Source organism: Thalassophryne amazonica, chromosome 20 (genome assembly GCF_902500255.1).
Source record: "Thalassophryne amazonica chromosome 20, fThaAma1.1, whole genome shotgun sequence".
Taxonomy (NCBI): Eukaryota; Metazoa; Chordata; class Actinopteri; order Batrachoidiformes; family Batrachoididae; genus Thalassophryne; species Thalassophryne amazonica.
In genome coordinates, this window is record NC_047122.1 from 47,197,199 (window position 1) to 47,220,085 (window position 22,887).

The 22,887-nt window shown below is 43.3% G+C and overlaps 2 protein-coding genes across 3 annotated transcripts in view; both read right to left on the reverse strand.

Annotated features, from left to right (window-relative positions):
- Positions 1 to 8,952, reverse strand: part of LOC117501876 — a 120,487-nt gene extending 111,535 nt beyond the window's left edge. For both annotated transcript variants that reach the window (XM_034160843.1, XM_034160842.1), the window contains exon 1: positions 8,841 to 8,952. The gene's annotated coding sequence lies outside the window, so the exon portion shown is untranslated. The remainder of the gene's footprint in view (positions 1 to 8,840) is intronic.
- Positions 8,953 to 12,986: 4,034 nt separating this feature from the next.
- The window catches only part of fkbp9 (FKBP prolyl isomerase 9), a 29,173-nt gene continuing 19,272 nt past the window's right edge, over positions 12,987 to 22,887 (reverse strand). The window contains exons 8-10 of the mRNA XM_034160793.1: positions 21,309 to 21,454; positions 21,032 to 21,195; positions 12,987 to 14,174 (exon numbers count right to left, since the gene is read on the reverse strand). Coding sequence (XP_034016684.1) covers positions 13,995 to 14,174; positions 21,032 to 21,195; positions 21,309 to 21,454 — 490 coding nt within the window. The 3' untranslated portion in view covers positions 12,987 to 13,994. The remainder of the gene's footprint in view (positions 14,175 to 21,031; positions 21,196 to 21,308; positions 21,455 to 22,887) is intronic.

Below are 22,887 nucleotides of genomic sequence, written 5' to 3' on the forward strand. Positions count from 1 at the left end.
GAGAGAGAAAGAGACAAAGAGAAAGACAGAGAGAGAGAAAGAAAAAGAGAGGGAGGGAGAGAAATACGTATATGTGGGATGAGTCACATGTGTCATTGTGAAATGACCACATAGTTTACAAGTTATACAGAGAATGTTGCACATATAATGAGTCAGGCTAGTTTTTGATTTAGGTTTTATGGTTAACTGGTTATGCTAATTGCTCATTTGCAGCAATAAAATACCTCTTTATTCACCATATACGTATTTTATAACATATGTTTCAATATTGTTTTATGGCAACTCAGCACTTTGATAAAGCAATGCCATTTGAAATAATTATTTTTGTTCTTTATTATAAACTTTTATATTTCAACAGCCAAGGGACATTTGACAATTTGTTGATTTTCAAGTATTTTAAGTTTTCAAATAATGTTCTGTTGTTAAATAAAGTGATGAAGGGGGTGGTGGCCAAGTGGTTAATGTGCTTGGTTTCAGTGCAGAAGGTTCCGGGTTCAAATCCCACCACATTTCTCCATGTAATGTGGAGTTGCGTCAGGAAGGGCATCCGGCGTAAAACCTGTGCCAATTCAACATACAGATCCACCTTGGATTTGCTGTGGCGACCCCGAGTGCAAACAAGGGAGAAGCCGAAGGGTCTTACTGTTAAATAAAGTGATGGAAGGAGAGAAAAATTGTTTCCCTGGCACATTTTTTAAAAATTCCCCGCTAATCCGATTAATCGATTAATCGTGTCGAAACCCCATCAGATTAATCGATTACCCAATAATCGTTTGTTGCAGCCCTACATCAGCATATATATATATATATATATATATATATATATATATATATATATATATATATATATATATATATATATATATATATATATAAACATGATTGGGATTGAAAAGGAGATCGCTTTCACACACACACACACACACACACACACATATACAGAAAGAGAGAGACAGAAATGGCATAATATATAAAAAGTAAGTCTCGTGGATCTGCATGTTGATTTGGCACAAGTTTTGTGCCCGATGCCCTTCCTGATGCAACTCCACATTGCATGGAGAAATGTGGTGGCAGGGGGCTCAAACCAGGAACCTTCTGCACTAACCACTTGGCCACCACCCCTGCAAAAATGACTATATGTCAGGAACTGTGACACCAATGCAGACTCATGACTCAGATGGAGGATAAGTAAAAGGTTTAATCAGAAACAGGCTTAGGTCAGTGCACAGGATGACAACCAGACTGGCGACGGTATGGACGGTCGTAAGGCGGAGGCGTGGTCAGTAAACAAGCAGAGTTCCAGCACAGGCAAACAGTTACATATGAGGTGGCAAAAACAGAGTCAAAAACAGGCTGAGTTCAGGCGCAGAGAAGCAGGATAAACTGGCTGAGACAAAAACATGGTCAAGGACAAGCAGAGGTCGAGAAGGGCAAAAAGACACACTCAGGCAAGATACAGGAAGCTTGGACTGAGGCAGGATGCACAACAAAGTAGCAGTGGAGCACAAGGGGTTTAAAAGCAGAGGTTAATCAGGGTGTGATTAGATGCAGGTGCAGGAAAGAAGGCGTGGCTGGATGAGACGAGTGGAGTGACAGGTAGGCGTGTCAGACAAAAGCAGCAAAAAGAGGAATGTGACAGTGACAGAACAAATATTAAACAATTAGGAAATAACGATACCTAAAATACAGACGTGAGGGCAATAGAATAAACAAATGAAAAAGCAGAAACAGAAAAGAACAGAAAATTAAAGGCTGGATCTAAACTAGAATAGAACTCAACAAGTGGCCAAAGAGTAACAGATAAACCTGAGGGACTAATGTGCTCAAAACAGAGTGATTGATCAACCAGAAAATAAAAGATGATGGCTAAACTAGAACAGAACTCAATAACTGGCTGAAGTGTAACAGATAATCCTCAAAACCTAACGTGATAACACAGAATGACTGAAATAACAAGCAGAGACTAAATTAGAATAGAACTTAACTTGGCTGAAGAATAACAGATAATATAACAAAGACTAATAGTGGAAGAAACAGAATATAAACACTCAGGGCCGGACAGAAGGACAAAGAGAGGGAAACAGACAAAGACTGGGGGACAAAACCTAATTCTGGGCAGGTCCAGGGCCAAAGCATGACACCATATAACTGTAAAATAATGCAAAGTGGTTTCAGCCTGTGAGATGTTGGGGTTAAGGCCCCCTGACACTTGCACAACTTTGATGCACGCACATAGTCGTGATGATCCCACCCGCTGTGTTCCCAGCTGGACACCGTCCTTTGTTCCACCTGCTGCCATGTGTATATAAAATAATCATTTTCTCTGACTGGTCTGTTGAAAATGGCTTCCTGAATCACACAGGACCGCTCCAGCAGCGGTGTTTGCGCATGCGCTGAATGAGCTGGAGAAAGCATTTAGAGCCATCTAAAAAGGTAATTATTTGTCATGTTTACATTGTCGTGGCTTGGTAAAACAGCTGCATTTTCTTTCCTTCTTGTGTGCAGCTGTAAAAGTATAGTTATGATAGATTTAACCCTCTGGGGACGACGCCGTCGTACACGACGCCTAAGACCAAGCTTTACTAAATTATAAATAACTTTTGAATGATATGAGATAGAAACTTACTTTTTTTTGCTGAAAAGTTAACTCCGCAGACTTTCAAGCCAGCCATCGGCCATCTTTGTACTCCTCATAGAAGCTGTGTGATGACGTGCGCAATGCGAATGTCCAATCGGAATTGGTTCACCGACACATGGGTTTCCAAAATCCAATTGTAGGGCAGATTTACCTCATGTGAAAAGCCAAAGATTTTTTTTTTTAGGTTACTAGTTTATTATAGTTTGCTGTGTGTTTTGAATAAATGTATATGTATATAAATGTTTGTAAAAGTTTGAATAAATGCCCGTTTGAATAGCCCCCTGGGTGCTCCAATGAGTACATACTATTAGTACATACTCAGTGTGCCCTGCGCCATTACGCACAGCGATCAGTGAAAGCAGGAGCAGACGGAGAGCTTCTGATGACAATCTCACGTGCTCAAACAATGAGTGTGTAACTATCAGGATTGCTCCACTAGTTTGCATGTGAATGTTACTGGATAACTCTGTTGCTTTCTCTGCGTAAAGCACTGTTTACCATATCAATGGACAACAAAACGCATAGACCATTTTGTATATATTGTTCAAAATGTGCATTTGTGTTTATTGTTTGAACCTTTTTGTTGTTCAGTCTTTCACACAAGACCTCAAATTACCTTTATAAAGTGTCAAAACCGTTGTTTACTATAGTTTGCTGTGTGTTTTGAATAAATGTATATGTATATAAATGTTTGTAAAAGTTTGAATAAATGCCCGTTTGAATAGCCCCCTGGGTGCTCCAATGAGTACATACTATTAGTACATACTCAGTGTGCCCTGCGCCATTACGCACAGCGATCAGTGAAAGCAGGAGCAGACGGAGAGCTTCTGATGACAATCTCACGTGCTCAAACAATGAGTGTGTAACTATCAGGATTGCTCCACTAGTTTGCATGTGAATGTTACTGGATAACTCTGTTGCTTTCTCTGCGTAAAGCACTGTTTACCATATCAATGGACAACAAAACGCATAGACCATTTTGTATATATTGTTCAAAATGTGCATTTGTGTTTATTGTTTGAACCTTTTTGTTGTTCAGTCTTTCACACAAGACCTCAAATTACCTTTATAAAGTGTCAAAACCGTTGTTTACTATAGTTTGCTGTGTGTTTTGAATAAATGTGTGCGGAAAATTATTTTTCGCTTTATTTTTCCTTGTCTATTTTTGATTGTAAACCTTTATTACACTTACAAAACACAACAAAAATGTATATATTCTGAAAGCACAGGTTGCCCTGAAAAAAAGACATAAAACTTGATTGTGGGATGCAGGGAGAGCTGTTAACAGCAATAATAAAACATTTATGCCAGGCGAGTGAACTGTCCAAAAAATGCCCTTGGACCCCAGAGGGTTAACATCTTGTTATAATCCTTCAGACGAGCTGCGCTCTGATGCGATCCGTTGACATCACAGATTGCACCACGTAGCATGCCGGCGCCCCTCTCACATTCAGTCTACACCCGTTAAAGACAAGGTTACTCTCCTGTGCAAGTGTGCAGACCTGGCGCCACAAGGGGGCGTTTGGGGGGACGCCCCCTCATGTCATCAATCCCACCCCCTCGGATGTGAGAGTTATCAAAAAATAAAAATAAAAAAGAAAGAAAAAGAAATACTGGAAAATATAGCAAAATATTATGGGCCTTTCACACTGCATACTTCAGGCCAATCCGTCAACGCTTTCCAATCTGTCAAGATGCGTTTTTAACGCATCTGACGCGTGACGTCAGACGCGTCGCTTCGGAAGCGGCATCACCCTGCTGGGAGAAGCTTTTTTTTCAGCTACTTTTCAGAGTGACGCCGACCGAGGGAGGACTGACGACTTGGTGACGACTTGATATCGATCAAACCACGACAGCGAGCCGACCCGCACGGAAAAGCCGGCCTTCATGCATCATCACTGGGCAGAGCGAGGCAGGCAGCCTGGGTGATGGAGCAAACCCACTCAGTCCGAAATCTCCCACTTTTTGGATATATGCGACGTCCCAGTTTGCCCAACGGAGTTTAGTTCTGCAGCTTTATCGAGGTGAGAATAATGTAAAAATAAAACGTGATGTTTGCTGAACTGCTGTGAAGGTTTAATGATCGGCTAACGTTAGCGTAGCCTTTTAGCACAGTTGATCTGCGTGAACGCTTTAATTTCTAAATGGTTCGGTCTTTTTTATTTTTACCAAATAAAGCTACAGCTTTTTTCAGACACCACAAAAGCTCAACTTTAAATAACTTATTTTTCTGGCGGTTTTTTCCATCGTTTTTTCACTTTTTTTTTTCTTCCTTTTTTATATATAAACTGTTTAGTGTTTCTTTATATTTAAAGAAATATTTTTATTTGTCCCAATCAGGAACATTTGCTGTGCAGACAACCAAGCTTGCATTGATGAGCTGAACACCACAAAGTCCAGTCGAAGAAAACATCTCTGCTCTTCAAAATAGGACAAAAGTGTCTTCAGCAACACCACCAGAGTTCAAAGCTGCAGAAGAGACCTTCATCTGGTCCTGAGAATTCAGCATAACATCACCTGCTTCTAAATAAAAAGCTCTTTCAACAGCAACTATTTTATTATTTAAAAAAAAGCCGTTTCATTTTATATTTTAACAATAAATGAACGGATCATTAAAAATGTCCACAAAATCAAAGTCAAAAGACATTTGCACAGGTAGAAGCTCTCCACTTACTGCGCTCAAATTCATATTTTAGAAATGACTCTGTCCTGATAACAACATTAAAGGCAGTTACATATTTTGGCGAAATTACAAGTTGAAATGACCATTAAAAAAAAATTCATCATGAGGTTTGTCACAGAAATCCTACTTTACAATCACACTTTACAATTTCCTGTTGCATTTATAATAAACATTTGTATTTATTTACAGTGTCTGTTTTATGGTTGAAATGAGATATAAATAATCTACCAGACTTAAAAAAAAAAGTACAAATTTCCATGTTATTTTGTCTAAAAATAAATGTCCAAGGTTCCTTATGTTAAACAAGAAATAATCTAATCTGAAATCACAGGTGGTTTTAATTTACAGATGAAAGGTTTCTAAAGAACCATTTATTGATTTATTTAGCTTTTTAATTACAAGTGTTCTAATTGTTTTTTTACAGTAATCATAAATTCTGAGGTAACAAACAACAACAAAAAACATTTCCAAGGATTTTTCTTCAGAAAACTGCTCCATAAATGAGCAGTCCTGTGACACGTTTGTTTTGTACAGATCAGTGTTTTCTACACGGATCCATTTTGTACAGATCAGTGGTTTCTGCCACTAGTCTTCCGTGTTTTGGCCCGACGCATCATTCCTATTGGACAACGCAAAGGCACGTCACAGCTCAGAGCATCGAAAGTTGGATTGGATTGAATTTTCACTGCGTCAGCCTACCGACAAGCGGCAATGCGCGCTCACGTCAGAAGCGTTGGTTTAGCTCGGCTTTTGACGCGACGCATCTGACCCATCTAAAAAGCAATGCGTCTCATTGAAAATAATGCTTTTTAGACCGATTTTTGACGCATCTGACGTATTCATGAAAGGCTCATTAGTTATTCAATAATATCACGTATTTAACAAATAAACCAAATGAATTAACTAAAGTAATTAATTTTAACACAAACGGATATGGCGTGTGTCTGTATTCAAGCGATTTGATAGGTTGAGGGTTGCGCTTGTCAGTGCGGCAGAGGGCAAGGATCCTGAGTCCAGCGATTATGGCAAGGTGGACGAACTAAAGCATGCTTGATTTATTCAAGCAGTGTCAGAGCTGGAGTTCCTGGGATTCGTCAAGTCCACCAAGCAAAAGGCAGATCGTATAGCATGACTCACTTGGGGAGGGTGTTAATGCTGCGTTTACACATAACGACGACAAGTCACAAATGCCACGAAGTACACATTCTTGGCCGCTGATCACGAATGTGATGATTCAGGGCAGAGGCGTCAGGTGTTATCAGGAACTGCTTCAACCTGTTTAGTGCAGCAGATAACAGAATATTTACAGAGGAATCCTTCAAATCTGGAAAGAAGCACCAAAATTGGCACAAATACTCCTTAGACATTACTCTTTTGAAAAAACTGAGTAGCCACCTGAATTTTCAATTGGTGTTCAGGTAGGCATCAATTGATGAATTACACAGGGGTCAAAATTTAAAAATGTTTCAATCATATTGAAAGCTATACCACATTATTTGTCTGATCACAATGATACCAAAAAGGTATAGTTTGGACTGTCTATGACTGAATGTTATGGAGTTATGGGGTAAAAACAGCAAGAATGGTAACAAAGGTCAGCATTAGTTGGTACAGGGGTCAGACGTTAAAGTTGCTCTAAATATTGTGAAATGTGATGCAAATTATTGGTTGAGTTAACAGGGTTTTAAAAATGAATAGTTTGCACTATGTGTCATGCTTAGTTATCATGTTACAGGGCAACATATGTCACAGTCAAAACTATTTCATTTATTAATCCTATTAGTTCAACCAATAATTTGCACCACTTTTTTACCAAAATTGGAGCAACTTTAACATGTGACCCCTGTACAAACTAATGCTGACCTTTGTTACCATTCTTGCTGTTTTTACCCCATAACATAACATTCAGTCATAGATAGTCCAAACTATACCTTTTTGGCATTGTTGTGATCAGACAAATAATGTGGTATAGCTTTCAATATGATTGGAGCATTTTTAAATTTTGACCCTTGTGTAATTCTTCAACTGACCCCTACCTGAACACCGATTGAAAATTCAGGTGGCTACTCAGTTTTTTCAAAAGAGTAATGTCTAAGGAGTATTTGTGCCAACTTTGGTGCTTCTTTCCAGAAATGAACAATTGTTACAGTTATCTGCTCCACTGTTACCACGTTACGATTAATGGTACGTGTTGCTGGAGAATTATCAGGAACTATTACGGACAGTCAAGAATAGTGTTCCGTGTTGTTGCCGCTATTGCGTGTAACAGTGCATCGTTAAGTTCTGTCACGTTGTGAACGAGGTGAATTGTCTCCACACCCACCCATATTCATCCAACCGAATTCAGATCGCTCCAGTTTTTCAGAAGAACTTTGTGACTGCATGCGTAGTTGGGCTCTGTGCCATAGAGTGGAGCACATGCCCAATTGTGCTGTGTTTGCGCTTGTGATGGAGGGCTGTATGTGGGGTTAATCTACTGTTGGTTTGGTTTTGTGGTATGCAGGAGATCACTTGACCGAGGGTCTATACGTTCAAATAATAATTAAAAAAATACTGTCATCACTCTTTACTCGTAGTCAGTCTCTTACAACGGTGTAACCTAAATACACATGAGCTTTCTAGGAGCGCACCCAATTCATTACGCACGCTCAGAGGCACGTCCCCACCGGTGCGCACTTTTGGGGGGGGGGGCGACCCCGCCCCCTGTGATAAACTCATCGCCCCTTAATATTTTTTTTCTGGCACCAGGCTTGCAAGTACGTGAATCAAAGTCATGCAAGTGTCAGTGCACCTGTATTTAACCCCTTAATGCCTGAATTTATATAGCTGTATATAAAAAAATGTTTTGTGTGTGTTTTTGCCTTTAAGTAGATGGTAAATAATGTTTATTAATGCCCAATAATTTTTATTAATGTTTATTAATGATTATTAATTTCACTTTTGCACAAAAATAAATAGTAATTTTGGTATTTTGTTAATGACTTTATGTTATAATATTATAATAATGATGGTATGTTGCAAATTTGCGACAACAGGCATACTGGTCCATTTGGTACGTTGCATATTTGAGTCAAATATTGGAGCATATATGCGATAATAGGCGTTAAGGGGTTAAGAGCCCACCCTATAGTCTGGAATCAGTTTGACACCTCTGCCCTAAACCAAGTAACATTGTGCCTTAATTGGCGGGTAACCACAGAAAGAGGAAATGACGTCATAAGATTTTGCAAGCTAACACGGTTTCTTTTTTTTTTTCTTTTTTTCTTGTTTTTTAGAGAGAGATAGAGATTCATGTACTGGCAGCACTCTTTATTTGGAGTAAGACACTTCGAACACTAAAACACTCAAATACTCAAACAATGAATATCTTCTGGGACATTTCACTATCAAGTCTTAAATACATTTTCAAGTTGTGTTCATCAGCCTTTCTTGCAAACGTACATAAGACAGTTTGCACGATAACACCAAGACAAATTCCACGCGGCTGTAAATCTGATGTCTAAAAGCTGGTTCACTCACCCGGCAGCGCATGTCGAAGGGCTCCATGGGGACACAAGTCACCGCCTCTGCGGTCCAAACTCTTTAACGAGTGGAGGAGATGTTCACAAGTTTGAAACCTCCTGCACAAAACGCTCACGTTGTGTGGCTGACCACGCCCCTTCTCGAAAACACAGCGCTCATTCGCGGTTTTTAATCTCCGTTTTGTCCTCGATTTGAGGATTCAAAATGATCATCGTTCAGTCACAGCGTAATGATAGTAACAAAAAAAAAAAAAAACAAAACAAAAAAAAAAAACAGTAAAAGTTACAAAGATTCTATTTCCGTACGGTGGTTGCCATGGAGACTTCGGACAGAGTCCTCGATCAGCAGACGAGAGTCGAAGTGTTTTAAACTGTGCTCATTTTTTTCGAAAAGATTTCCTTAAAGGTGTCCCCAAAAGTTAGAAAAGGATGAAAAATCTCAATGCAACCGTTTTTATTTTACCGGTGTTTCAAAGTCATGAACACCACCAGCTTCAATTTACACTGGTTCATCGTTTCAATTTCAATTTCAAATTTATTTTCATTTATATCGCGCCAAATCACAACAGAGCTGCCTCAAGGCGCTTCACACAAGTAAGGTCTAACCTTACTAACCCCCAGAGCAGCAGTAGTAAGGAAAAACTCCCTCTGAGGAAGAAACCTCAAACAGACCAGACTCAAAGGGGTGACCCTCTGCTTGGGCCTGTTGTGTGGGCCGCCAGAAGAGGAGGTACTGCTGGCCTACCACCAGAGGGCGCCCTGCCTGAAGTGCGGGCTTCAGGCACAGAGGCCGCTGCCGCCACGGACACAGCCGGGGGTGACAGCTGTCACTCATTATCTCATGACAGCTGTCACCCATCTACACTTCATCATACTACTCCATAAAACCCGGACGTCATCTCCACCTCGTTGCCGAGATATCGTCGACCTGTGAAGGTAAACTCTCAGCCGTTTTCTGGTGCCAAACGCACAATTGTCTAGATTCTTTGCAGGCGTTCCTGATTAATCTCTGCAGCTGGAGGCTGGGATTTGGGGATCGTGAGGAAGACGACGGACTTCGCTCCTCACGCCAAATTGGGATAGGTTATCAGGCGCTGCACGTTATTGTACTGTGTTTGAGGTGGAGGTGTTTCCCACCCGTTTCTGTTTACTGGGTGTGCACACATCCACATCTTATTGTTTCTGCTCCTCGCCAGCAGTACCAGATCCGACATTCGGAGACGGTGGCCACCTGGGGACTCGGGACTTGGCGGCTCCAGTATTCTCCAGGTTCGGTGGCGGAGGAAATCGTGTGGTTCCGGTTCTTCTCAGGACAGACGTCTTCTATCCTCGAGCCTGCCCACACGTCACCTTTGTGGATTGACTGTTTGCAAAATTCTGTATTCCTCTGTATTGTGGTTGTGCTCATTCACAACAGTAAAGCTTTCATATTCGACTCTTTCATTGTCCGTTCATTTACGCCCCCTGTTGTGGATCCGTGTCACTACACTTTCCCAACAGGGCCATGGTACAGACATAAAATACAGAATTCACAGAGCAAATCTTAAATACAGTGAAGAGGGCAATTTCTCTACCCATAAAGGCTGGTCTTTTCTAAATATAGCAAGTTGTACACCAACACTGGCTTGTGGCGGCCAAGTGTTCATAGCGATGTCGCTTTTTGATCCTTCGATGTCAGCTCTTCCTATCATTGTGAAGCAGAATTCACCAAGCGTTGGATTGTTCACCCACTAATAGGGAACGTGAGCTGGGATTAGACCGTCCTGAGACAGGTTAGTTTTACCCTACTGATGATGTGTTGTTTCAATAGTAATCCTGCTCAGTACGAGAGGAACCGCAGATTCAGACATTTGGTGTATGTGCTTGGCTGAGGAGCCAATGGTGCGAAGCTACCATCTGCAGGATTATGACTGAACGCCTCTAAGTCAGAATCCTGCCTAGACGAAGCGATACCGAAGCGCCGTGGATTTTCGGTTGGCCCGATAGCTGGGCCTCCCCCCGGGGGGGGCCCGGTGAGTAGAGCCGCTCGTGACTGGACTGGGGTGCGGCCGGATATGCGGCCGCCCCTCTCCTCCCACGCAACTCATGTTTGTGGAGAACCTGGTGCTAAATCACTTGCAGACGACCTGAGCATGGTGTCTAACCAGATCCTTACTCTGGATGGCATTACCCTGACCTCTAGTAATACTGTGAGAAATCTTGGAGTCATTTTTGATCAGGATATGACATTCAATGCGCATATTAAACAAATATGTAGGACTGCTTTTTTGCATTTGCGCAATTTCTCTAAAATTAGAAAGGTCTTGTCTCAGAGTGATGCTGAAAAACTAATTCATGCATTTATTTCCTCTAGGCTGGACTGTTGTAATTCATTATTATCAGGTTGTCCTAAAAGTTCCCTGAAAAGCCTTCAGTTAATTCAAAATGCTGCAGCTAGAGTACTGACAGGGACTAGAAGGAGAGAGCATATCTCACCCATATTGGCCTCTCTTCATTGGCTTCCTGTTAATTCTAGAATAGAATTTAAAATTCTTCTTCTAAGGTTTTGAATAATCAGGTCCCATTGTAGGGACCTCATAGTACCGTATCACCCCAATAGAGCGCTTCACTCTCAGACTGCAGGCTTACTTGTAGTTCCTAGGGTTTGTAAGAGTAGAATGGGAGGCAGAGCCTTCAGCTTTCAGGCGCCTCTCCTCTGGAACCAGCTCCCAATTCAGATCAGGGAGACAGACACCCTCTCTACTTTTAAGATTAGGCTTAAAACTTTCCTTTTTGCTAAAGCTTATAGTTAGGGCTGGATCAGGTGACCCTGAACCATCCCTTAGTTATGCTGCTATAGACTTAGACTGCTGGGGGGTTCCCATGATGCACTGTTTCTTTCTCTTTTTGCTCTGTATGCACCACTCTGCATTTAATCATTAGTGATCGATCTCTGCTCCCCTCCACAGCATGTCTTTTTCCTGGTTCTCTCCCTCAGCCCCAACCAGTCCCAGCAGAAGACTGCCCCTCCCTGAGCCTGGTTCTGCTGGAGGTTTATTCCTGTTAAAAGGGAGTTTTTCCTTCCCACTGTTGCCAAGTGCTTGCTCACAGGGGGTCGTTTTGACCGTTGGGGTTTTTCCGTAATTATTGTATGGCTTTGCCTTACAATATAAAGCGCCTTGGGGCAACTGTTTGTTGTGATTTGGCGCTATATAAATAAAATTGATTTGATTTGGTCAAAATTAAAAGATGCTCCAATTATATTGAAAACTAAACCAAACTATTTGCCTGATTACAAAGCTTCCAAAAAGGTATAGTTTGGAGTATCTGTGACTGAATGTTTTGGAGTTATGGGGTTAAAACAGCAAAAATGGTGACAAAGGTCAATTTGAGTTTGTACAGAGGTCAAAAGTTAAAGTTGCTCTAATTTTGGTAAAAAGTGATGTCAATTATTGGTTGAGTTAATAAGGTTTTAAAAAGGAATAGTTTGCACCATGTGTTATGCTTAGTTATCATGTTACGGGGTAACATATGAGTAGGTTACATGTCATAGAATCCAATGGACGTCTACATTGTTTGACGTTTACTTTGGAGACCAAACATCCAACACAGTCACAACTATTCCATTTATTAATCCTATTAGCTCGAGCTATAATTTCTACCATTTTTTTTTTTTTTTTTTACCAAAATTGAAGCAAATTTAACCTTTGATCCCTGTACAAACTGAAACTGACCTTTGTCACCATTCTTGTTGTTTTTACCCCATAACTCCACAACATTCAGTTATAGATACCTTTTTGGAATATTTATGATCAGACAAATAATGCGGTGTAGTTTTCAATATGATTGGAACATCTTTTAATTTTGACCGCTGTGTAATTCCACAATTGACCCCTAGCTGGCCACCTATTAACAATTCAAGTGGCCAATCGTTTTTTTCAAGAGTAATGTCTCAGGAGTGTTTGTGCTGAATTTGGAGCTTGTATCACCATTTGAAGGATAGTTTTGAATTATCTGCTGCACTAAAAGTACCCAAGTCTTGTGAGTTCAACTCTGGGTCATGGAAATTCACAGTCTTTTTAATCTTTCACAAATGATGCAAACAGGAGACAGACAAATGAGACACACTCACTGAGCAAAGAAACACAATCTGTGCATATGTTTTAGGTTTTCTTTTTTATTACAATAAACTTTGTGTGGAGTTTCTCTCTGGCTCTCGCTCTCATACACGCACACGACACACACGTTGGGCATTTTGATGGAGACAAAAATGAACAATGAGCTAATCAGAAGTGATTAAAAAAACAAGAAATCACAGCAAACATTTCAGGAGTTTGGAGTTTTCAGTGTCACGTGGAAAGTGGCTGACGCCAAACAGCAAAGAGGAGGAGGGTTCAGGTATAAACTAAAGAAACGCAAAATGTTACCATCATTTAGATGGTCATGCACATTTTTTTTATATACCCATTGCAGTTAAATGTACAGCTGGTGTTCTGACTTTGCATGAAGACATTCTGCTACAAAATTTCAACAGCTAATTTTACACTTCTGTGACATATGTCACAGCACTTTAGCATACGTTTTTAAGGCACGTGTTGACTTATATTAGCTCACAGAAAAGGTGTGCAATATGAATTCTTTAAAATGACCCTGAATGCTTCTAAACAAACAAATGCTAGCTTTCTCAAACTATAAATTCTGCAGATTTCAGACACAAACCGATGCTCACAATTAAAGCTTCACACACACACAAAAGAAATGTTGACAACAATAAAAATGGAGAAGAACTAGAGTGTTGAACGCAGCAATTTTAACTGAGGTTGGGTTTTTTTGTTTGTTTTTTGTCCTCGCTTAATAGTGCTTTTGTACCCTTCAAAATAAAACACATGAAGAATAAGTTTGAGAACCTGATGTGAGAAGAGGTAAAGAAGTTCATCACTGTGATTACACCTGAAAAATAACTTCCTCTCCTTCCTAAATCTAACCTCACTCATTATTTCCCTGAAGGGCAAAATATCAGTCTTCCAACTCAGCACATTTATCACTGCACGTAATCACCGTTACGGTGCACATACAACCTCGTCTTCTAATTTACTGCTCATCTATGTCCCAATTTTCTTCATTGTCTCCCTCCTCAGCCCAAACCCTGACCTGAGTCCTACACCCACACCCGTCATAGCTCATCGTGAGCGGCGGCTTCGTCTGCTTTAAGTTTAAACTCTTGTGCCGAGATCTTCCCATCTGCATTACGGTCCTGGTTGGAGAACATGTTGTCAATGATGCGATAGGGATCGAACCCGGGGGCCAGGCGTCCTTTACCCTCATTCACCTGACGCATGATGTAGTCAGTAAACTACAGAAACAGAGAGAAGATGGGAAACAAGAATATAGAACAAATGAAAGACATCAGAGGGCTGACGTGCATGACACACCACAATATAAATGTACAAGTAAATATACATGAGTCTGTAATGATGTTTCTGACTATGTATGACTACGTTTACATGCCGTTAATATTCGGGTTAAGGTCAATATTCCACTTTCTGAATCATTAGGAATAACCCGTTTACATGCTTAAGCAGACAGAGTTACTCCTGTATACATGGTCACTGGTGTTATTTGGAATATCCCCATCTAAACAGCGATGCATGTACAACGTCCAGATGCACGGACAACGTCATGACGCAAATACGCGTCATTTCCATTTGTTCTTCCTCTTTCTACCGTCAATAAAAGACATTATATTCATGTCTTTCACGATACTAATGAAGTATTCGGTTTCGTCCTCGCTCCAAAAGTGTGGCGCTGTGCTGCCGTGTCTGGATTTCCCCATACTTGTTTACCTCTGCTTCTGTGGTGTCCGGTGGGTTGCGCGCACCACATACAAGTAGTTGCCGTACTCAAAAGACCAAGATTCCTTGTGGATAGGACATGCGCAGAACACAAAATAATGTTCCTTTCTATGGGGATATTCCGATGCGCGTTTATATGACCTGATATTTGGGTTAGAAAAGGAGTAACCCAGCGCTCATATTCGGGTTTTTGCAGGTGTTTACATGGCTGTGCGCAACCGGGTTATTGCTAATATTCTGGTTATGAAAGGGTTATTGGCTGCATGTAAACATAGTCTATGACTTCATGATAAAGTCATTTATACCAATCAACCACAAATATTTTGCTGATCATTATATACTTTACTCATTTTATGCTCTATCTTGACTTCATGATTATTGAAATACACCCAAAAAAGTGCTTTTCTGACCATGTTTTCCTTGACCTTTGATCTTTGATCAAACTAGTCCAAAATCTAGTCACCTTGAGATACCTATTCTCACCAAGATTGTAAGAAATCCATCAAACCGTTTTTGAGTTATCTTGTCCACAGACACGCACGCACACACACACACACACACACACACACACACACACACACACACACACACACACACACACACACACACACACACACACACGCGCACACACACGTACACACACACCACTGAAAACGATCCCCTGCTATTGGAGCTGCACTGATCCGCAGGGAAGGTAAAGGTGTCGCACCTCAACATCATACTGTAATTTGAGAAACGCGTTTCTGTGGGGACTCCTCTGAGTTGTGAAGGAATATATCCTAAATGTGCTTAAAATATGCATTCACCTTTTGTGCTTTTTCCCCATTTTTAAGAGAATGAATGACAACACAAAAACTTTTTTTCCACTCATGGTTAGTGGTTGGGTGAAGCCATTTATAGTCAAACAACGGTGTTTCCTCTTTTTAAATCAAAATGACAAGAGAACTACCCAAATGACCCTGATCCAAAGTGTTCTTAATACTGTGTGTTGCCCCCTTTAACATCCAACTGTCTACTCCATGCAGATTTACCATAGAGTACCATACTGTTTGTATTTCTTTGTAATTAATGTAAATAAAGTCAGAAACATATTCAGTGGCAGCTTTACCATCAGAGAGCCTCGTCCACAACTACCACAAAAGACTCCAAGCTGTCACTGATGTTAAAGGGGGCAATACACAGTATTAAGACCAGGGGTATGTAAACTTTTGATCAGGGTCATTTGGGTAGTTCTCTTGTCATTTTGATTTAAAACGAGGAAACACAGTTTTTGACAATAAATGGCTTCACCCAACCACTAACCATGAGTGGAAAAAAAAGTTGTTGTCTTGTCATTCATATTCTCTTAAAAATGGCCAAAAAAGCAAAAATTCTTCCAGGGTATGTAAACTTTGAACACAACTCTATCTATCTCTCTCTCTCTCTCTCTCTCTCTCTTTCTCTCTCTCTCTCTCTCTCTCTCTCTATATATATATATATCAGTATATATCAGACTAAGGGCAGTTCAGAACCTCCATGACCAGTAAAAGATCAAGGACCGAGACGTCGCCCGGTATGGCGGAGCCGGGGTCCCACCCTGGAGCCAGGCCTGGGGTTGGGGCTCGCGCGCGAGCGCCTGGTGGTCGGGCCTTAGCCCATGCCCGAAAGAGTGACATGGGCCCACCCTCCTGTGGGTTCACCACCTGCAGAGGGGGCCATGGGGGTCAGGTGCAGAGAGGATTGGGTGGCGGTCGAGAGCGGGTGGCCCAGCGGCCCGGTCCATGCTCACAGCCCCTGGCTGTTGGGACGTGGAATGTCACCTCGCTAGGGGGGAAGGAGCCTGAGCTTATGCGGGAAGTTGAGAGATACCGACTAGAGATAGTCGGCTCACCTCCACGCACAGCTTGGACTCTGGTACCCAACTCCTGGAGAGGGGCTGGACGCTTCATTTTTCTGGCATCGCCCATGGGGAGAGGCGGAGAGCTGGGGTCGCATTGCTTATTGCTCCCCAGCTCAGTCGCCAAGTGTTGGAGTTCACTCCGGTGAACGAGAGGGTCGCGTCCCTACGCCTTCGGGTCGGGGACAGGTCTCTCACCATTGTCTCGGCCTACGGGCCGAGCAGCAGTGCAGAGTACCCGACCTTCCTGGAGTCCCTGGGAGGGGTACTAGATAGCGCTCCGACTGGGGACTCCATTGTTCTCCTGGGGGATTTCAACGCCCACGTGGGCGGCGACAGTGAGACCTGGAGGGGGGTGATCGGGAAGCATGGCCTCCCCGATCTGAACCCAAGTGGTGTTCAGTTGTTGGACTTCTGTGCTAGTCACAGTTTGTCCATCACGAACACCATGTTCGAGCACAAGGGTGTCCATAAGTGCACGTGGCACCAGGACACCCTGAGCCGGAGGTCGATGATCGACTTTGTAGTCATATCATCTGACCTTCGGCCACGTGTCTCGGACACTCGACTGATCACCACCTGGTGGTGAGTTGGAGCTGCTGGGAGGGTAGGAAGCCGGTCAGACCTGGCAGGCCCAAACATATCGTGAGGGTCTGCTGGGAACGACTGGCGGAACCCTCTGTCAGTGAGGTCTTCTACTCCCACCTCCGGGAGAGCTTCTCTCAGATCCCGGGGGAGGCTGGAGACATGGAGTCCGAGTGGACCATGTTCTCCACCTCCATTGTCGATGCGGCTGCTCGTAGCTGTGGTCGCAAGGTCTCTGGTGCCTGTCGCGGCGGCAATCCCCGAACCCGGTGGTGGACACCGGAAGTAAGGGATGCCGTCAAGCTGAAGAAGGAGTCGTACTTAGCTTTGTTGGTAGGTGGGACCCCAAAGGCAGCTGACAGGTACTGGCAGCCCAAGCGTGCCGCAGCCCGTGCGGTCGCAGAGGCAAAAACTCGGGTCTGGGAGGAGTTTGGGGAGGCTATGGAGGAGGACTATTGGTCGGCCTCGAAGAGATTCTGGCAAACCGTCCGACGCCTCAGGAGGTGGAAGCAGCTCTCCACCAGCACTGTTTACGGTGCGGGTGGGGAGCTGTTGACCCTGACTGGGGATGTTGTCGGGTGGTGGAAGGAGTACTTCGAGGATCTCCTCAATCCCATCGTCACGTCTTCCGAACAGGAAGCAGAGACTGGGGACTCAGAGGCGGACTCATCCATTACCCAGGCCAAAGTCACCGAGGTGGTTAGAAAGCTCCTTGGTGGCAAGGCTCCTGGGGTGGATGAAATCCGTCCTGAGTACCTTAAGTCTCTGGATGTTGTGGGGCTGTCTTGGCTGACACGCCTCTGCAACATCACGTGGCAATCGGGGACAGTGCCTCTGGATTGGCAGACCGGGGTGGTGGTCCCTCTGTTTAAGAAGGGGGACCGGAGGGTGTGTTCCAACTATAGGGGGATCACACTCCTCAGCCTCCCTGGTAAGGTCTATTCCAGAGTACTGGAGAGGAAAATTCGACCGATGGTCGAACCTCGAATTCAGGAGGAGCAGTGTGGTTTTCGTCCTGGTCGCGGCACACTGGACCAGCTCTACACGCTCCATCGGGTGCTCGAGGGTTCATGGGAGTTTGCCCAACCAGTCCACATGTGTTTTGTGGATCTGGAGAAGGCGTTGGACCGTGTCCCTCGGGGCACCCTGTGGGGAGTGCTCCGGGAGTACAGGGTCCGGGGTCCTTTGTTAAGGCCTATCCGGTGCCTGTACAACCGCAGCAGGAGCTTGGTTCGCATTGCCGGTAGTAAGTCAAACCTGTTTCCAGTGCACGTTGGCCTCCGCCAGGGCTGCCCTTTTTCACCGGTTCTGTTCAATATTTTTATGGACAGAATTTCTAGGCGCCGCCAGGGTGTAGAGGGGGTCTGGTTTGGGAACCACAGAATCTCGTCTCTGCTGTTTGCGGACGATGTGGTTCTGTTGGCTTCGTCAAATCAGGACCTTCAGCGTGCACTTTGGCGGTTTGCAGCCGAGTGTGAAGCGTCCGGGATGACAATCAGCACCTCCAAATCCGAAGCCATGGTTCTCGACCGGAAAAAGGTGCTTTGCCCTCTTCAGGTCGGTGGAGTGTCCTTGCCTCAAGTGGAGGAGTTTAAGTATCTCGGGGTCTTGTTCATGAGTGAGGGACGGATGGAGCGTGAGATCGATAGACGGATCGGTGCAGCATCTGCAGTGATGCGGTCGCTGTATCGGACCGTCGTGGTGAAGAGAGAGCCGAGTAGGGGGGCAAAGCTCTTGATTTCCCGATCGATCTACGTTCCGATCCTCACCTATGGTCATGAGATTTGGCTCATGACCGAAAGAATGAGATCGCGAGTACAAGAGATGAGTTTCCTCCGCAGGGTGGCTGGGCGCTCCCTTAGAGATAGGGTGAGGAGCTCGGTCACTCGGGAGGAGCTCGGAGTCGAGCCGCTGCTCCTCCACGTCAAAAGGAGTCAGTTGAGGTGGCTCGGGCATCTTTTCCGGATGCCCCCTGGACGCCTCGCTGGAGAGGTGTTCCGGGCACGTCCCACTGGGAGGAGGCACCGGGGAAGACCCAGGACACGCTGGAGAGACTACATCTCTCGGCTGGCTTGGGAACACCTTGGGGTTCCCCAGAGGAGCTGGGGGAGGTGGGTGTGGATCGGGAGGTCTGGGTGGCTTTGCTTGAGCTGCTGCCCCTGCGACCTGACTCCGGATAAAGCGGAAGAAAATATATATATATATATATATATATATATATATATATATATATATATATATATATATATAAAACATCAAATTTACCAAAGGTCATATACGAGGGCTGTCCGTAAAGTATAGGTCCTTTTTATTTTTTTCAAAAACTATATGGATTTCATTCATATGTTTTTACGTCAGACATGCTTGAACCCTCGTGCGCATGCGTGAGTTTTTCCACGCCTCTCGGTGACGTCATTCGCCTGTGAGCACTCCTTGTGGGAGGAGTCGTCCAGCCCCTCGTCGGAATTCCTTTGTCTGAGAAGTTCCTGAGAGACTGGCGCTTTGTTTGATCAAAATTTTTTCTAAACATTTGAGACACATCGAAGTGGACATGGTTCGAAAAATTAAGCTGGTCTTCAGTGAAAATTTTAACAGCTGATGAGAGATTTTGAGGTGATTCTGTCGCTTTAAGGACTTTTCACGGTGCGAGACGTCGCGCAGCGCTCTCAGGCGGCGTCATCAGCCTGTTTCAAGCTTAAAACCTCCACATTTCAGGCTCTATTGATCCAGGACGTCGTGAGAGAACAGAGAAGTTTCAAAAGAAGTCGGTTTCAGCATTTTATCCAGATATTCCACTGTTAAAGGAGATTTTTTTAATGAAAGACGTGCGGGCGGATTGCAGCGTCGGCTCGCAGCCGCCGCGACACTCCGCCACAGGAAAAACACCTCTGTTGGAAGCCTTGAGGACAAGTTGGAACATCTCCAGCTGATAAACAATTTCTCATATACTCACTCCACTGAAAGCCATCAAAAGCCGCCTGGATTTTACAAATGGTTATCAACACGGAGGTGTTTTTCCTGTGCCACCGCGCCGCGTCGGCTGCGTCCCGACGCGCGGACCCGTCCGCACGTCTTTCATTAAAAAAATCTCCTTTAACAGTGGAATATCCGGATAAAATGCTGAAACCGACTTCTTCTGAAACTTCTCTGTTCTCTCACGACGTCCTGGATCAATAGAGCCTGAAATGTGGAGGTTTTAAGCTTGAAACAGGCTGATGACGCTGCCTGAGAGCGCTGAGCGACGTCTCGCACCGTGAAAAGTCCTTAAAGCGACAGAATCACCTCAAAATCTCTCATCAGCTGTTAAAATTTTCACTGAAAACCAGCTTAATTTTTCGAACCATGTCCACTTCGATGTGTCTCACAGGTTTAGAAAAAATTTTGATCAAACAAAGCACCAGTCTCTCAGCAACTTCTCAGACAAAGGAATTCCGACGAGGGGCTGGACGACTCCTCCCACAAGGAGTGCTCACAGGCGAATGACGTCACCGACAGGCGTGGAAAAACTCACGCATGCGCACGAGGGTGCAAGCATGTCTGACGTAAAAACATATGAATGAAATCCATATAGTTTTTGAAAAAAATAAAAAGGACCTATACTTTACAGACAGCCCTCGTATTGTGATCAAGATCACTGGGGCAAAGATCAAAATTTAAGTTTTTCACTCTGATTTGGACCAACCCTGGCACATACAGGTGAACCCTGTTGACTTGCGTATGTGTAACTCACATTTCGGCTTTCCTCACGGTCGATTTGTGGACCTCAACAATTTTGTCTATTGTATAGTGACCACCAGTTGTTTGCAATTTGACTTGACAGTGACTTCATCTCACCTCTGCTATTACCTAGTACCTAAAACAACACAATATGATGAAGGCTCTTGTGGATGTGCGTACCTCAGAAGGTTCCACCTGCTCGTTTTTATCTATGTCCATCTCAGAAAAGAGGTCAGGTGACACATCCTCATTCCAGATGAACATGTAGCCTTCAGGAAGCCCCTCTTCAAAGTCTATCAGCTCAATGTCAAACACCAACACTGCACTCCCAGGAACTTCACCAGCTACACACAGACACACAAAGAAGCTGCAGCTGACAGGATTCTGATTAAAAACACACATTATATTCCTGTGTCCTTCACTCCTGCATAAACCCTTATCATCCTTTTGAACTTACTGACTCCTCTCTCCCCATAGCCCAGGTGAGGAGGAATAATAAGGTGTCTCTTCTCTCCTACACACATGTCCTTCAGTCCATCCTCCATTCCTGGGATAACTTGGTTGGCTCCCAGAACAATGTTGTACGTCTTGGCATAATTATATCTGCAAAAAAACTGGAAAGATTAGGAACACATTTCTCTTAAATTGTTAGTATCTGTGACATATATGACATGACATGACATATGATATATATTAAAAATACTTGGAGCACTTACCCCAAACTTCTACTGAACAGATTTTATTATTTTATTAATGTATTTATTTAATAATATCAATGATATATGTGTTTGTAAGATTTCAGCACTGACTCATATTTGGATTCAAAACAGTTGTAAAGTAACATCGAAGAAAAAGTTTGTATCATATTTAAATAATTTGGAGAACATGTTGCATTTGTAAGGAAAATCACATAGGAGACCAATGTATTTTCTCTTGTTTCACATTTTTATGATAGTATCCCTTTGGTGCTTTCTTCAGTTTTTTTAATTAATGCTATGATCACATTAGAAATTGAAAACAAAAATTGAAGTTCCTAATCTATGGAAGGATGTGGGACCTTGGTGTTGCAGCTAATGTGTTAGCAGAGTATAGATAAGCATACATAAATATCATAACTGCAAGGTTAAAATATTAAAGAAAACCAAAAACTGGGTCACAGAATAGTATTACCAGATAAACATGTTAGCATAATACTTTTTTTTTTTCCTGAAATGAAATTAAGAGGCTATTTTGTGAGATAAGATATTAGCTCAGTAGCAAAGCGAGCATGGCAATTTTGTAGCAACATCACTTATCGCTAGAATGGCCAAATGAAGGAAATGTGTTCTTCAGCCAGTTTATAGTTTATAGTTTGGTACAGCAGAATTCTCTAAAATTGTTTGGTGTACATAGCTAGCTTTTTGGAGCACCCAGCAGAGTCTCTTGGCAAGATGCCAGAGTTGTGGCCATAATGAACAGTGGCACAGTGAGCCAACACTGTCAGTGCACAAATGCAGTGAGAAAGGATGACATCATGATCCCCGAGTGAGCCAGATTCTAGCCAACTTTGCATTCAGACTTCGGGGAACCCCGCTCAAATCCGGTTCTCCCAGCACGCATATGTGTTGAAACCAGGGATATCATTCTGATGAATGAGGCTCTTTGACCTACCAGTGGAAATGTGACGTCATCAGTCCATCAGAGCCCCAAATCCACAGGGGACCAATGGATTAAGCGACATTTGCTCAATCCTTCATAGTGTAACATTACGTAAAGACTGGTGTTGAGTCACCTGTAGGTCATTAATGGACACATGCTGGATCCTATGCTATTTACCTATGAGGCAAACAGATCAGTCGGGGATGCGGCCAACATAGCGTTGCATCACATCCTGGAGCACCTTGAGTCTGTAGGGAGATACATTAGGATCTTGTTTGTGGACGTCAGCTCGGCATTCAACCCCATCATCCCTTAAGTCCTCAACTCCAAACTGCTCCAACTCACTGTGCCAGCCCCACCTGTCAGTTGATCACTAACTTCCTGACAGAAAAGAGGTA